Raw genomic sequence first — 16583 nt, forward strand, 5'->3', positions numbered from 1 at the left:
CCAGCTCTTTTGGATCTCTGGTGGAATTCTTTCATCTTTTGACACCTTTTAGGTCCAGTCCTGTTCCCACTAAAGTCAGCCGCAGCATTCAATGCACTTCAATGGGAGCTAGATCCGGTCTTTGGTAGTTGGTCCTTACCTAGCGCAGCAGCATCGTTAGGTGTCTTAGAAATCCTCAGGATAAACAGATTAGACAGTTTCAGTTCCCACCAAATATCAGAATTTATTCCTACATTTAAGTCTGGCAATAGCCATAAAATTTCAGATTATGGAGCTATTTCACTGCTTTCTCAAGCCCCATAACTTCTGGAGAAATGACCGTGACGGCAAATTAATGGCTCTGATTTGCAAGTGCTCAGAAGGTTTTGGATTCCCATCAGTCTGGCTGTAGGCCAGCTAACAGCATTATCACTCCTATCTGTGAATTAACAGGTGACTTTCCCTTGCGTACAGAGCAGGGTAAAATGATGGGCTGGTATCTTGTGGGGCTGCCTGAAGCTTTCGGTTCTGGAACCCTGCAGCCTAATCACAAAGAAGCAAATCCTTTTAGTTGAGGAAGGCCCAGAATGCAGCTGACCCAATGTGGTTTCCCCTGGGAGGGAGCAGGAAGTGGCGAATCTGTGTAAAAATTTACTTCTTGGTGGCCGCTGGGGATTGTGCTGCCTTTGTTGGTGAAAGCCTGTGAGCAAAGTCTGGGCCCAGTAATCTTCAAATAGGGGGTGGCCTAGCCTTGTTCAAGAGAAATGGCATAAATTATCTCACAACGTCCAGCCTTCACTTCGTGGAGAAGGTCAGGAAGAAGGTAGTGCCAGGCCAACTCCTGCAGCAGCTGTACTCCTTCCATTTTTTTGGAGCTTAGTCAGTCGGGCTTCCGAGCTGGATATGATATGGAAAATGCCTTGATTGTTGTAATTGCCTTCGGGTAGTGGAAAGAAGTTGTACATCCATGCAAATAAAATTAAATCAGCACCTTCAATACCCGTCACTATGTGTTGCTTTTGACTCTCCTGTGGAACCTGGCACCAACAGCCAGAATTGCTTTCAGGTGACTTTGGGGGGCTTGTCTACACTTGAAAGCTAATTTGAATTAATGTAGGGTGAGAATTTAAAGCATAGTAACTATCCCTAAGCAACTTCATGTATGGACATTCCTAGTCTAGAATAAGTGTGTCCACCCATGCATTGAGTCCGGAATAGCTCTGTGTAGACAAGCCTCTGGGCCTTCTCAGTGAGCGGATTCTGAGCTGCTCTGACTCCCATGAGGGATAGCTCAGTGGTTTGAGCATTAGCCTGCTAAATCCAGGGTTGTGAGTTCCATCGTTGAGGGGGCCATTTAGGGAACTGGGGTAAAAATCTGTCTGGGGATTGGTCCTGCTTTGAGCAGGGGGTTGGACTAGATGACCTTCTGAGGTCCCTTCCAACCCTGGTATTCTATGAAAATTGAGCCTTTGACATGCTGTACAAATCTGAATATTTGCCACTCTAGCTAGCCAACCACAAGTGCAGATGGGCTTGTTAGAAGTGCAAGCGTTCAGATTTGCAGCAACAACATGTTTTGCAGGTGCAAAAAAAGCCAGTAGAAGTTTTGCAGGTATATATTGCACCTGCAAAAGGGCAGGCACTTTGTCAGGTAACTTGGCATGCAACCACTATCTGCCTCAGTTTCTGTAGTATTATACCTACCTCTCAGGTATGCCGTCTAATTAATATTTACAAAGCACTTAGAAAATCCAGTGTGGAAGGTGCTGTACAAAAATGTAAAGGAATATATGATTTCCAAGACTTACAAGCAGGATTTTAAGCTCTTTCTTGGCTAATCTGAAAGTTTCTCAGACCGCAAACAAAAGGATTCCACATCGGTTGGGCCAGATCTTCCACTGGTGTAAGCTGGCATAGCTTCATTGATGTCAGTGGAGCTATGCCAGCCAACAGTCGCTGAGGATCTGACCCTGTATTTTTAGCACTGTAGTTACCGCATGCCGCTAGGGGATGGTGGTCTCTAAATCCTCTATCCAGTTGCTTCCAATTTTCCATTGACAATAATTTTTTTTCTTTTGCAGCTAACATTGCTACGTTTAGAAATAGAACAGTATTTCTGTGTATCAGTATATTATCTAACCCTTGTGTAAGTTAGGTCTGAGAAAAAATCTGATCTCTAACTCCCAATTATAGGCAGGTGAAATTAGAATGTATCCTCAGAGCTCCTCAGTTGCAAACACACAAGATTAATTACAGGAGGTTTTTTGTACTAAGGCTGAGGTTTTCTGAGTTGCGGAAGGGGCTTGAGCACCCGGTTTCTACTCCTTTTAAAAGGAATTGGGTATCTAAATCCCACAGATGACTTTGTAATATCCAGCCTAAATGTAACAAAAATTACTTAATGCTGAATCCTAAGAAGATAGGATTGGCTAGAAGATAATGGATCAGATATTGTGAAGCAGAATAGAAGTACCTAGGAATTTGGTTCAATCCTTCCTTAGCTTTTCACAAACATATTTATTCACTAGCTAGTTAGTGATGTCCTAAGGGCTGCTTTGTCTGTTACCTGGGAAGAATGCTGTGTGGAGTTTCCATATTAATGCCTTGTCAATAAGTTGGATGTGATCATGGCTTTTGTCCTCTGAGGTGATTTATAAAACATTCAAAGATACCTTTTATGACAAGTCTGAGCCTAAGTGGTGAACATGAAGCATGTAATTGGGAAGATGCTGCTGGCGCTGGTCATCTGCCTCCTCATCAGGTGTAAATCAATGTCCTTGACTTCGGTGGAGCGACGCCTACTTCCACCAGCTGAGGATCTGACTCTGAGGGTGTGCGTGTAGACTCTCTGGGGCTTGTTCTTTCATAGTGCAAACTGTATTTGCATCTAAAACTTTAAACTCTTAGCTCTGTTTTCTGTTGGATACAGCAACAGCGCAGAGCCGATAATGGCCATGCTGGTCCTGGCCATGGAAATTGGCTCTATAATGTACATGGCATCATCTGCAGTGCTAAATGTTTCTTTTATTTCCTCCCCCAGCAATCAAAGAGAAGTACACCGACTGGACGGCGTTTCTTATACACGATCTGACAGGTTCCCGAACGGCACCTGCAAATTTACTGGAAGGCGTATGTATTAGATTGCAGTTTATATTTAATAATGTGACACTGTATTGATATTATAGCGATGTTCAACCATTAAAATATAGGGCTCTGTGCTTACAATGTCTGTGTATCCCCTTAGGGTGTGTCTGCACTGCACTTGGGAGGTGTGATCCTGGCATAGGTAGATAGACTCGCACTAGCTCCGCTTAAATTAGCACGCTAAAAATAGAGGTGTGGATATCGCAGTGGGGCAGTGGCTTGGGGTAACCACCTCAGCTTGGACCCCGGGGGCAGGCGAGCATGGTCTTGGGCTGCTAGCTTGAGCTGCCACCCCTGCCGCAACCTCTACACTGCTATTTTTAGCGCACTAACTTAAGGAGAGCTGGCATGAATCTGTCTACCTGTGCTAGGATCACACCTCCCAGCTACAGTGTAGACATAACCTTATGGGGCTGATCCAGTGCCCCTTGAGGTCAAAGGAGTCTTCCTATTGGAACCCTATAGGAGGGAGTTCATCATATCACCTGTAGGCCCAAGTAAGAGACACAGGAAGCCCCAAAGGCAGAAGAATCTACGTCTCTTCATTGTGGAGTTTGAGGGAGGGGCCTGACGGGGTCTGCACCATGGAGCACAGCGCTACAGGTCTCTCCAGCCAGCCGGGTGTTAGGGTGTCGGGCCAGCAGACAAGTGGGGGTGGGGATTCGCTGGACCCACTGGTCAGTCCATAGATTGATACTAGACAAAGCTGTGGGGTGGCTCTGCCCATGCAGGGAGAATTCATTTTCCCTCTGACCCCATGGATCTCCCCAGCGCAAAGTCCAGTTACTCACTGGGGACAGGATTTGGCGATTAGTGCACGAAAGTGCTGTTGGCAATAGGGAGTCTCTGTTCTGCTCAGGTGAGACGATGGGGACATATTAAAACACAGCCAGATGGTTGAAGCTCTAGGTACCAAGCATGTTCGCAGGGCGAACGACATCCATGCCAAACTCACCCGGTGCTGGGCTCACTTAAAAGCGCCAATGCCAGATCAGGTTCGTGGGAAGTTGCACTGAGGCGCACGGTCCCCTTCGAGTAAATCTTGGGCCCATTTATGGTTTCATTCTGAAACCGTGTGAAATTGGCAGCTTCCCTCTGTGCTCTCAACTGAATGCTGCCTTGGGGTTTTGGAGAACGCTTTTTCCTGCAGGAGCAATCACTTACAGTAGCAGTTGAGGTGCTAGAGATGCTTGCAATACATGCTGTAGCACTGCCTAGAGGACATGCAGGTAGAGAACAGGTTTGCAGGATCTGCAGTGCTAGGATAGACCCTGGAGGAGATTGGTCTTGTGCCCTGCCTTGGATGGATCCAGAGTTAAAGTAAACATGTGGTTTACATCTGTGTAAACGCTTGTTTACCTTAAGAATGCAAATGCATTTCAAGATAGTCCTCGCTTTGATCGCTTTGTTTCTGCCCACTCGTGCAAGTCACAAACACATACACTCATTTTTAATGAGGGTGGGTACTTCACTAGTTAGCCACAGGGTAGACTTAGTAGAAATATCACCAGGGTTTTTCAGTCCACAAGGCCAAAAATCCTAAACATTCAAAGAAACAGGGCATGGCTACACTAGCAGGTTTACAGCAGTGCAGCTGTAAGCTCTCTAATGTAGCCGCTCTAAGCTGGAGAGAGCTCTCCCGGCGGCTTACCTCCTCCAGCCCCCATGGGAGGCAGAAGCTCAGCGCTGTCCACACTGGCGCTTATGTTGGTGTAACTTATGCCACTCCGGGTGATTTATTCACACCCCTACGTGACCTAAGTTACGCCGACATAAGGTGTAGTGTAGACATAGCCTTAGATGATCATGGCAGATGGATCCACAGTCACTCTCATGCTCCCAGCTAGAATATGCCAAGAGCCTAGGGGCTTGACTTCTATCTCACACTGGTGCAATTCCAAACCATGTGAATGGGATCAGAATAAGCCCCCGTGTCGCTTGTAGGCTCCACCCTACCTCCTTTGATGTTGGTAGAAGAAACAGGCAGGCAACAAGGGCAGAAGTGTGGAGGGAGGAAACAGCAGCTTGGATAGAAACCATTTGCAATCTTGTGTTTAATGGTGTTATGCTCTGTTATGTGTGAGGTATGTGGGTAATACAGTACGTCATGCTGTGTTTGTAACCCACTGGTAAAGAGAATTACTGTTAATCAGCACTGCAGATCATTGTTATCATTGCATATTGATTTAACAAGGTAATTTTCTGTACTGGAGCTGTTCATAAAAGGGTTCTTGCTCTACTTTCAAAATGAATACTCAATACAATCCAAATATTAATGTTAGCATTCTGCTCTCATGGATAAGTGACAACTGATTGTTTGGCTTAGCTTCTAGCACGCAGATCAGAGAAGCAATATTATTAGCTTTATAATGGCCAGGCATCTATTATAATAAATTGTCATTACAGTGTTACTATATCCTTTGATGTTCAGGAATGTTTTATTGCACTGAAGCAATTGTATGGAAGAAAAATGACATTAAATCAGAATTCCATGATTTTGTTATACAGTATTTAGAAACAGCATTTTGCCATGACATGATCCTTTAAGAGATTGTATGGATGCATTTAATAAATACAGTAAGAAAGTTGCTAATACTGTAAGCAAATGTATTGCACTGAGATGTATCAACTATTCACAGAGCTGGTTGGAAATGTTCATGTTACACAATTTCAAATTTTAAAGGGAACAAATTACAAAAGGAATATTGTGATTCCAACCCACCTCTCCATTTTGTTGATCAACTCTAATGCTGGCTGAAGTTTGAATTTCAAATTTTTGCCAATTTTTTGAATGGGGAAAAAAAAGAGAGAGGAAAAAAAGGGACAATTTTTTTGAAATACCCACTTCCCTTTTTTTCCCAACCAGCCCTAGTATGAATAATTTTCAAACTCTCTCTGATTTGCAAAATTTTTTAGAAATCCCTATAAAGGCTATTGGTTTTCACTGTCTGTTTCTTTCAACAGGCTTGGTACACAAACAGCTAACAATTTAGGCCCTGATCCTTCAAACACTTATGCATGTGCTTAATTTTATTGCTGTGAGCAATTGGGACTGCTTGAAGAAACAAGGTTGCCAACTCTTGGAATTTTATCATGAATCAAATGATTTTTTTAGTGTGTTTCTTAAAGCCCCAACTCCTGGAATCAAGAGATTTGTGCATGAGAATCTTAGCTTTCATTTTTTTTTTTTAAATGTATGTTTCTAGACCTCAGAGAAAAGCTTGAAAATGTGAGGCAAGTGCACTCTAAAGGCTCAGAAACCCGAAGGGAAATAAAAAAGAATCCAAAATATATTATTTTATGGAAAAACCCCATTCATGATTTTTGATCCCAATCACATGATTTTTTTAGAGCCTGACTCATGGTTTTGAGTGCTTGAGGTTGGCGGTACTGCAGTGGTAAAGCTGAGTCTGTGCTTCATTGTTTGCAGGATCAGGGCCTTAGAACCGTGCTCTGTGTGTAAGAAAATACAGCTCTTCATTGGAACTTCTTGTTTCACTTTAAATCAGCGATGAGGGCTTGATCCAGAAAACCGCTCTCTTTTAGCACATGATCTCATGCACTTTGAAGTCAATGGGAGTCTTCCATGGACCTAGTGACCTTCAAATTCCCACTGGATGGCCCAATCTTGCCCCCATTGAGATCAGTGGGAGGTTTGCCACTGATGGCAGTGGGAGCAGGATCAAGTCCATGGTGAATGAGAGATCTGTGCACAGGGGGCTTTCAGGATCATGCTCTGATGCCTTCTAGGTTGATTTCAAGGCCCACTCCTGTGATGGGATATACACCCCAAACTCCAGTTAGTCAGTGGGGGTGAAATCCCCTAGCAGGACTGGGCCCTGAGTCCTTAGGAAGAATCCTACAAGATGGATTCTTAAGAATCCTAAAGGGTCCAACAGCAATTTTATTTTTTTGTTGGTTGAGAAATTAGCACAACTGTTGTTTTCTGTTTTCTTCTGAATTTGCACTTGGAAGCCGTTGGGTAAAAGAGGAGAACAGACTGTTTGCTGATAGCTTGGATGATGGTGTGAAAAACAAAAATAATCTTCTGCTGTCATCTGTTTCCTTGAGACGTCTTCAAATAAAATTTAAAATAAGGAGTTTTGCTTCTATTCAAACAGCCTCTGCGAGGAAAAAACCCTGTAGACCTCATTACAGTTGATTCCTTAATAGAGCTGCAGGATTCCCAGAACCCTTTTCAGTACTGGATAGTTAGTGTGGTTGAAAATGTTGGAGGAAGATTACGCCTTCGCTATGTGGGATTGGAGGAGACTGAATCCTATGACCAGTGGTTGTTTTACTTGGATTGCAGACTTCGACCAGTCGGTTGGTGTCAAGAGAATAAATACAGACTGGACCCTCCTGCAGGTAAAATGGCTCCTTAAAAATATGCTCTCATCATTTGCATCTGAAACCTGTTTATTTACTGAGAATTCTGTGGATCTGCTGTTCATTTCTTCTAGTTTATCAGTCATGTTTTTTTGACTCAGTTTAAACCCATTAGGCTGGCAGATTTGGTTAAGGGCATGAGGATGGTTTTGTGGCTCAGACTCTGACCTAGGTGACCTTGGTTCAATTCCCTGCTCTACCGTAGATTTTCTATATAATCTAAGGGTACCCTACCGGATCGGCGGGTAGCAATCGAATTCTCGGAGTTCGATATATCGCGTCTCATCTAGACACGATATATTGAACTCCGAACACGCTCCCGTCAACTCTGGAACTCCACCACCGCGAACGGCGGTGGCGGAGTTGACGGGGGAGCCGCGGACGTCGATCCCACGCCGTGAGGACAGGTAAGTAACTCGAACTAAGGTAGTTCGACTTCAGCTACGCTATTCGCGTAGCTGAAGTTGCGTACCTTAGTTCAACCCCCCCCCCAGTGTAGACCAGGCCTAAGGGCAAAACCCCTAAGTGCTCTGCCCCTCATCTATGAAATGGGGATAAAGTGGCTTCCTGCGGGCTTTATGGCAAGCCGGGGCACTGTAGATTCCGTTCTTATTTGCAGTGTAGTAACTTCTCGTGTCGACCAGCCCTTCGTCTAAGTTGGGTATGATAGGTTGGAAGTACTTCAGGGCAGTGACGGTCTGTTACTACATTTGTACAGTCCCTACTACAGTAGGGTCCTGATTCCTACCTGGAACTTCTAGGTGGTATTGTAATAATAACCATAATATAATGAAAGTCTCCTGAGAAATGTGTTTTGGAGCATAATGTCTCATTCTGGTGTAAACCAGAAATAATTCCAGTGAAGTTAATGGCACTACTGCAATGTAAAATTGGAGTGAAAAGATGGAAAACCAGACCCACAGTGTAGTGGCTTTGTATAGGTAAATAACTGAGTGGTGTCCTCTAATGGCCGGACTCAGAGAGAGGCTAAAGGACCTACTACTGCTGCTAGCTAAGGGAGCTGTCTTTTAGTGCAAATGGTAGAAGCCTGACTTTTTAGAGTTGAAAATCCACGATTATACTCCCCAGTTCCCCTAAAACATGTGTGATTTTTATACCAATTGTGTCTGTTGTTGCTATGTTAGAGTAGGACCAAATTTGACTTAAGGGGACATGCCTGTGGGATGAATTTTCCCCATAAAGTTGGGCTGGATTGGGTAAATCTTGTCAGTTTCATTTTGAAGGAATTTTTGTTTTTGGATGCTTTTCCTCTTGGGTTAGAGTTGCTTTCACTTGCACCCCTGAGAGCTGCCCCGAGTTATGGATTCAGTCGAAGACAACTCAAAACGAAACTCAGCCAATGGCACATTTTGCCTGGCATTACAAAGTCAGCACGTTTTTCAGCATTATAGTTTCCACACCAAGTCCCGAAGCAACTTGATTCAGCATCATCAAAACGTTTACCTCAACTCAAGTTATGGCTTGTAGTGAAACCTCAGACCAGGCAAAATTCCCCTTGAGGAGTAAGGATGATTTCTTAGTTAAGGCACAGGAGACCTGGCTTCTATCCCTAACTCTTCTTTTGTCCCTGGGGGCAGGTCACAACTTCAGTGAGAGGTCTCTATGCTGTGGTGAATGTCACCCAGTGTGTGCAGGGCATGTGAATTTTTCCAAGGTGCCAGGTTTCTAGGAGTTAGCACAGGAGCTCCCCTCCTGCATGCTTCCTATGGCGTATGGTATCAGAGCGTCTTTCCTCAGGATCTTCTAAGGGATTCCTCTCCTCATCGGCCCGTGGTCCTGTAGAGGCCATCTCCTCTACAGCGCCCCTTAGGCGGTTCAGCAAAGCCCATGGCAAGCCCAGGAAGGCAGTTAACTAATGTGAAGAATGTAGTGAAGGTGCGGATGGGCTGAAGCGAGGATCTTCTTGGGAGATTGTGCCAAAGCCAAATCACTGCCAGGGGGTTTTCCCTCGTGTTCGTCCCAACGGACCCTTTATTGTCATTCTGTTACGTGACTCTGAGTTATATTCCCTGGCTCCTTCCCAAGGGATTCCATCTGCCTTTGCTCTTTACACCCTCTGGTGTGTTGGACGTACGCACCCCCAACTATCTTAGCCAACCTACGCGTATCCTTTCTGGGCCCGATCCTGTGACGTGCCAGCCACCCTTATCTCCCAGTGAGAAGTGAGGGTACCTGTCACCTCGCAGGATCAAGTCCTCAGGGCTTGGTCTTCAGCTGGTGTAAATCAACGTCACACCATTGCAGTCAGTCCCTCCAGGCTATGAACTTCATTTCCTTGAGTGAATATCCCGTGTTTTTTCTAAGTTGAATATCAATCTGAAGACTGCAAGTTTGGGTTTCAGCTTGGGTGGCTATTTCAGAGGCAGGCAGGCTGTTTATTACATTGCGTTTCAGGAGTGAGAGTCTGTTCTGTGCAATGCAATGCACAACTCGCATCCCAGGGGGAGGTGGGCAAAGGCGACTTTACACCACCTTCTGCCCTCCCAAGCCTGGGCTGCCCTGGGTCTGGAGAAGGCCTGGGGCCCTGTTTAAGTGATGGCTGCCCTGTGGAGCACAGCGTTGCTCAGAACTGAGACAGGCCTACCCCCAAAACACGCCTCCTCCCCCCGTCCCTGGCATGCCCCCTGTGCCAAGGCTTGCGAGGGTGTCCTCAGAAGGCAGCTCTTCTGGCTGTCTGCCACAGTGCCTGCACTAGGGAGGTATCCTTCCCCAGCTGGAATCAGGAGTTTGAGCAGTTGTTCTCAAGCTTTTGCACTGGTGACCCCTTTCACATAGCAAGCCTCTGAGTGCGACCCCCCGCTTATAAATTAAAAACATGTTTTTATATATTTAGCACCATTATAAATGCTGGAGGCAAAGTGGGGGCTTGGGGTGGAGCTTGACAGCTTGCGACCCCCGCCATGTAATAACCTCGCAAGCTGGTGAGGGGTCCCGACCCCCAGTTTGAGAACCCCTGAGTTTGAGGGTCCCCTTAAGTCCATTTATCTGGCACAGAGGAGCTGGAATGGGGCAAGGCTCTGACCCCAGATGAGTTTGGATTCCTGGGATGAGATGCTCATCTGACGTAAATTGGCGCAGCACCATTGAAATGACACCAGCTCGAAATCTGGCACCAGATTTTGATACAAAGAGAGATTGCCTCATTTCATGCGAACTTCTAGTTAAAGATGAATCAGCAGACATTTTAATTGCTTATTTCTTGTTGCCCTCAACACAAATTGACACGGCACACTTTGTTCAATTGTCTGCAACACTATCACTTAAAGAGAATGCTTTATGCTCTTTTAACGCTGCGATTTAGTGTCCATAAACTTGCCAACATAACTTAACTGCCTCTATCTAATGAAATGCGTTCATAATATCACTCGCTGGTTACTGCAACTGGTAGATGTGCCTTTATCTTTTGAGACTCATTGAGTATGCACCAAAACTTGCAACTGATTTTCACCTACTCAAATGGAAGAATAATAAATGCCACTCGACTACTCTCGCCCCTAGCTCCTTTGCAGCCACTATAGGAAACATAACACATTGCAGGCCATTAGTAAATATAAAACACAATAAGAAGCTAAGGAAACACCAGGGGTCAGATCCTCAGCTGGTGTAATGGCATAGCTCCTACACCAGCTGGTGTAATGGCATTGCTTTTACACCAGTGAGGTTCTGCATCTGCAGTGTTGCCAACCCCAAGTGTTTAAAAATCCAAGTCCGCCTCCCAAGAATCATAAGATTGGCTTAAAAACCTTGAGATTTAAAAAAAAATCATAACCGTTGGGTTCTTTTTATTTGTTTTCTGATTTTTGAGCCTTTAGGGGTCCCATTTTCAAGCGTTTTTCCCAGCAGCTATCGGAGCCAGAAATTACTTTTTCTTTTCTTAATGAAAACTGAAGTTCCCACGTAATCAAATGCCTCCAGGAAGGGGGTCTGTAAGGAAAGAAATATCATAACATTCAAAATAAAATCGAGATGGTAACAGTGTTGTGTACCGGGTGCCGGTCTCTGATTGCAAACTGTCTATCCCGCAAGATGAAGAGCACTGATTTAGGGATCCAGAAATTCAGCACTCAGTGGCTGCTGGTCTTGGAAGGCTGATCCCTATGCCAAGTGAGAAATCTCCCATTCACCTGGGCCAGAGGCTGCTGAATTGGGTACTGAGCTATCCCCTGGCTGACAGCTGTCTTTTGCAGATCAATCTGAAGAGGGGCAGGGAGAATCATCTTAGCCTGAAGCTTAACAAACGGAAAATAAAAACAGATGGCTGGGAAGGAATAATGGAGGGAGATGGCCGGACAGTGACCAAGCCTAGAGAGCCTTCCTTTTTACCAACAAACCCCAGACTAGAGCCCAGGTCCCTTTGCATCCTGGCACTCTCTGAGCAACTCCATTTCAGAGAAGCATTCATTCCCGCTGGCTCTGCATCAGTGGGTGGGTGGGGAAGGTCCCAAGGTTTAGTGATGCTGCACCACTAGAGGCAAGTCTCTCTCCTGCACACGGCCCATCTGCATGGGGCTGACCATGATCCAGCCCTGAATCCTCATGGGGCTGTCCCTGCAAGGTGCCAGGTGCCTCTCACACGCTGGGAGTCGAGTGCAGGGGAGAGACTAAAGGAGACTCCCTGCTCTTTGCACAGCATACCTAGGGGCCAGCCAGAATCACAGCCCAGGCAGGATCCTACCAGCAGACCAGGAAGCAGCCTGTGTAGGGCTTCTGTGTATTCCCCAAGTCACACCTACTCACGCGTGGGTGGGATGGGGCAGGGAGTGGGGCAGAGCCATGGCTCTACCCCCCTCAGTGCACCAGCTATGCCAGGGAAGTACACTGCACCAGGCATAGGCTTGGGGCAGGGTGAGACCTGTAGGCAGATCGTGACTGTCTGAGACAGTGTCTGCTTCCTGGTCTGCTCCTGGGGCAGTGCAACAGCACATTCCCCCTTGCTTGACTGAACCCTGTGTGAATACATCTTACCTATGTGAGCATTCCCCTTGGCAACGGGGCTGTTCATGCTAGGAAGGGTGGCAGGACTGGGTCACTTTATTAATGCACCCAAGGGTGAGCAGTGCTTCCAAAAGGAAAGGGACACCTGCCGTAACAGGCACTCTGAGTAACAATCACTTAAAAGGTGCTCTTGGTACAGAGGACTCCGGCCGCAATCTGTACTCTAAACAGAGGATCAAAATGTGTGTTCACACTGAACTCCAGACAGGCAAAGAATTAAAAATATAGCCCTAAAAGGTTAACATGTCCCTCTAAGTTCGCTTAAACTCATATGCATACCCTTGATGTCTGTCTGAAGTTGGATAGTTTGATATAGTGGATGTATAAATGCATCCACTTCCAGTGAGTGATTCTGCAAATCCTGTTTTGATAAGGTCTTAAATCTGCTGAGATCAGAGCATAACATTCCTTTGTAGCTTCAATGCTAGGTGAAAACTGTGCTTGCCAATTCCTTCTCCCCCCCACCCCCCGTTCAGAATTGTAAGATGCAGCCGTAAATCTTTGCGGCTGTTATAAGCATAGAATTTCAAATGAAAATTGAGCCAAACGCATCACTGGTGTACATATCTACACTGACACCATTGGAGTTGCACTCTGTTTATTCCCCTATCTGGATTCAAGCCTATTCTGTTCATTTCCATTTTAATAATTGTTGCGCTCTATCTGTCTATCTCGTAACTTTAAGAGCTTGAGATGAATGTTCTGCAATAACTTGTTGTGTGCTGGATAACAATATGTTTCCTAGAACAGAAGTACAGCCAATATAAAATTCTCCATCACTGTATTGTCCCTACAGTAGATGATTCATAGGCATTTTACTGGAATGAATCACTAAAGGATTTGGTAATATAACTAACGATATTAAATCTATTTAAAGAAGCTGCTGTAGTATAACTGTATTTCAGTTGTGAATACTGTTTGTTGGGTTGATGTTATATTGCCAACTATGTCTGTGTATAGAGCTGGTTGCAAATTTTTATTGTTTTTTTTAATAACAAAAAGTGCCTTTTCTACTACCAATGAGAACAGTGTTTATGAGAACATTCCCCCCTTTTTGTCAAAATGTTTCCGCTTTTAGTTGTAAAACCCCAAACAGCTAAAATATCAGTTTTTGGCAGCCAAACATAAAACAAGGTCAGTTTTTGGTTTTCAAAAACAAAATTCAAGTTTTGGCTTTTTGGCAAAAAACCTGAAAAGTGTTCATGGTCTTGTTTTGGTTTGTTTTTCTTCAGGAAATAAAGTACATTGCTCCTTGGCTCTGTGTGAGTGGAGTCATTCTTCTTTGTTGTTTTTACCAGAACTACACAGTACAGGGTATACACTGCATTGTTGGTTTTACTGGGATTGTACCATTACATGGTGTATGAGATTAACATGCTACAGGAGTGTTTCGTCCTTAAACAATTATGTGATTTTTGTTGTTGTTGTTTTAGAAATCTATTCTCTGAAGAATATATCTGAATGGAAATGCGCTCTGGAAAAATCCCTTAATGATGCAGCAAAGTTTCCTCTTCCAATGGAAGTATTCAAGGTAAAAGAGACCCATTTATTCTTTAATTAGAGAGCCACCGATGAATAAATACGTCAGGGAGTGAATAGCATCTTGTGTTTAACTCTGCTAGGAAAGTGATGCTCTAGGAGGTCATGCTGCGAAAAGTCACACGTGAGATTTTTGCATAAAGTGAAATAAAAGGGTTTTGTTGTTCTACAGATTTTCCATTTGGAAAATTGACTCCTTGGAGTCAAAGATTATTATGGGAGTAGGGGGTGCTTGGCATTGTTTTCTCCCACCTCACGTTTTAAAGCACATTGCTATGTAAGGCTTGTGTGAAAGACCCCCACTTATGTCTTCAAAGTAGGGTTTAAGTGGGACTTAGGAACATAGGAATTGCCAGACTGGATCAGACCCAAGGTCCATCTAGTTCAGTATCCTGTCTCCAGTACCAAAGGAAGGTGAAAGAACCCTGCAGTAAGCGGATGCGGGGTAATCTGCCTCCACCCCCACTTAAGTCTCATCTTGGTCTGTAATAGTCAGAGATTGGTTTCAGCCCCAAAACACAAAATTTAAAATCCCTTCCAATTTTTTGTTGTCAGTGATTATGAGAACTCTGAATATTCTTGATTTTGCCATATAAGTATCCAATCTCTTAAATTCTTGGCCTCAGTTACTTCCTGTGGCAATGAGTTCCACCTTTTATCAGTTTTGAATTTCCCACCTTTTACTTTAATAGAAGATCCCATTCTTCTTGTGTAACGAGACAGGGAGAACAGAAGCACCCAATCTACCTTCTCTAGACCATTCATAACTGTATATACTTTTACCATGTCCTCTCCTATTCATTGGCTTTCTAAGGCGAACTGCCCCAATCTGTCAGCCTCTCTTCCTAGGAGCCCAGGATCATTCCTATCACCTATCTCTAAACTCCTTCCATTTCTGCAATACCATTTTTTAAAGTTGGGTTGACCAGTACAGCACACAGTAGGACCAGTGTTTCAAAGTCCTTATACTGGCTCTCTGCACTGGGGTAGGTTTCACCCTGTTGTTGGTCAAATCTTTTCAGAAACCCTTAGTTCCTTTATTGTGTTTGTCCCAAGAAGCTGCACATTCCCGGTCCAGTCCGGCTACCATAGAAATCAATGGCAAAATCCCATGAATTTCAATGAGAGCAAGATCAGACCGTGCAGAGGAGATTATAATAGCTGGCCATATGTGTCATGCAAAGAATATTTTGTGCTCACCCTCTCTTGAGTCAGCGTTAATTTTTTTGGTGATCTAAACTGCCATTTTTGTAATACTCTGGATTTCAAGAGTATCTTCCATCTGAAGATCAAAAGGTCCATCACAAACACCGAGGGAAGCTTTGTTAGTTCCATTGCACAGCTAGGAGAACTGGAACATAGTGATAAAATGCTGCTCTAAGTCTGTGGAAGAGATATGCTGGTGATAGGTGCAATAAGAAGGCCTGAAGATACAGGCTAGATGGTTGTACTGCCATACCTGTGCCATGACCACCCAGTCACCTCTCTCCTCATTCTGCCTTACTTCAGCTGATAACCTACTCGTTTGATGAGTGAATGTTGTACCACTGTCTCATGGAGCCCGTTAGCAGCTGTGCACTGCATCTCCTAGCAAATCTTCTGCATCCCTTCCTTCCTTCATCATTGCCTATTCCCCTGCTTCCCCCTCGCCTATTCACCAAGCATTTTAAATATAGGTTTAATCATTACTCTCTATGGGGGTGGAATTCACCACTGTGCAGCGAGTCAGTACAAGACCAGTGCATCACTCACATCCTACTGCGTCCCCAAAATAGGGGTTACATGGGCGCTAAGCAATTACAGATGTCTGGTGCTGGCCCCTTACACAGGGATGACTTTACTCTGTTGTTGGTGCTGTTAGGAAGAACTTTCTACATAGAAGGTTAGTTAAGGAATGGAATAAGCTTCCCTGAGAGGTTGTGAGATCCTCATCACTCGAGGTTTTTAAAAACAAATTGGACAAACACCTGTCAGGGATGAGCTAGGTTTACTTTGTCCTGCCTAAGCGCAGGGGGCTGGACTAGATGACCTCTTAAGGTCCCTTCCAGTCCTTCATTTCTGTAATTCTGTGCCCTTTAAAGAACCCCTGGTTTATATTTTATTTATGTGCTAGGAAAGACAGCTGCTTTGTGCTTGTCTGCTGACAATAACACCTAGCTCTTATATAGCACTTTTCATCGGTAGAGCTACAGGCACTTTACAGACAAGGACAGTATAATTATCCCCATTTTACAGCTCAAGAGACTGAGGCAGTGAGAGGGGATATGACTTGGCAAAGATGTCACAGCAGGCCAGTGACAGAGCCAGATCTCGTGAGTCCCAGGCTCTACCCACTAGATCACTCTTCCTGCCCAATCTCCCATCATTGATTTTCACTTTCCAAAGACAAGTTCAACCAACTCTCCAGGAAGGGTTCAGGACTCTGTGGTCTAACTAAGAAACACTTTAATTAGAACAATTTTATTCGAAACTCTCTGGGTGAAATCCACATCTGGCAGAGGGCTAATGCAAAGCCC

The 16583-nt window shown here is 44.6% G+C and overlaps 1 protein-coding gene across 5 annotated transcripts in view; it reads left to right on the top strand.

Annotated features, from left to right (window-relative positions):
- SFMBT2 (Scm like with four mbt domains 2) overlaps nt 1-16583 on the top strand; it is a 192354-nt gene that overhangs the window by 87751 nt on the left and 88020 nt on the right. For all 5 annotated transcript variants that reach the window (XM_039519596.1, XM_039519600.1, XM_039519597.1 and 2 more), the window contains exons 5-7: nt 3020-3108; nt 7245-7491; nt 13962-14059. In XM_039519596.1, the coding sequence (XP_039375530.1) occupies nt 3020-3108; nt 7245-7491; nt 13962-14059 (434 nt within the window). The remainder of the gene's footprint in view (nt 1-3019; nt 3109-7244; nt 7492-13961; nt 14060-16583) is intronic.

Source organism: Mauremys reevesii, linkage group 1 (genome assembly GCF_016161935.1).
Source record: "Mauremys reevesii isolate NIE-2019 linkage group 1, ASM1616193v1, whole genome shotgun sequence".
NCBI lineage: Eukaryota > Metazoa > Chordata > Testudines > Geoemydidae > Mauremys > Mauremys reevesii.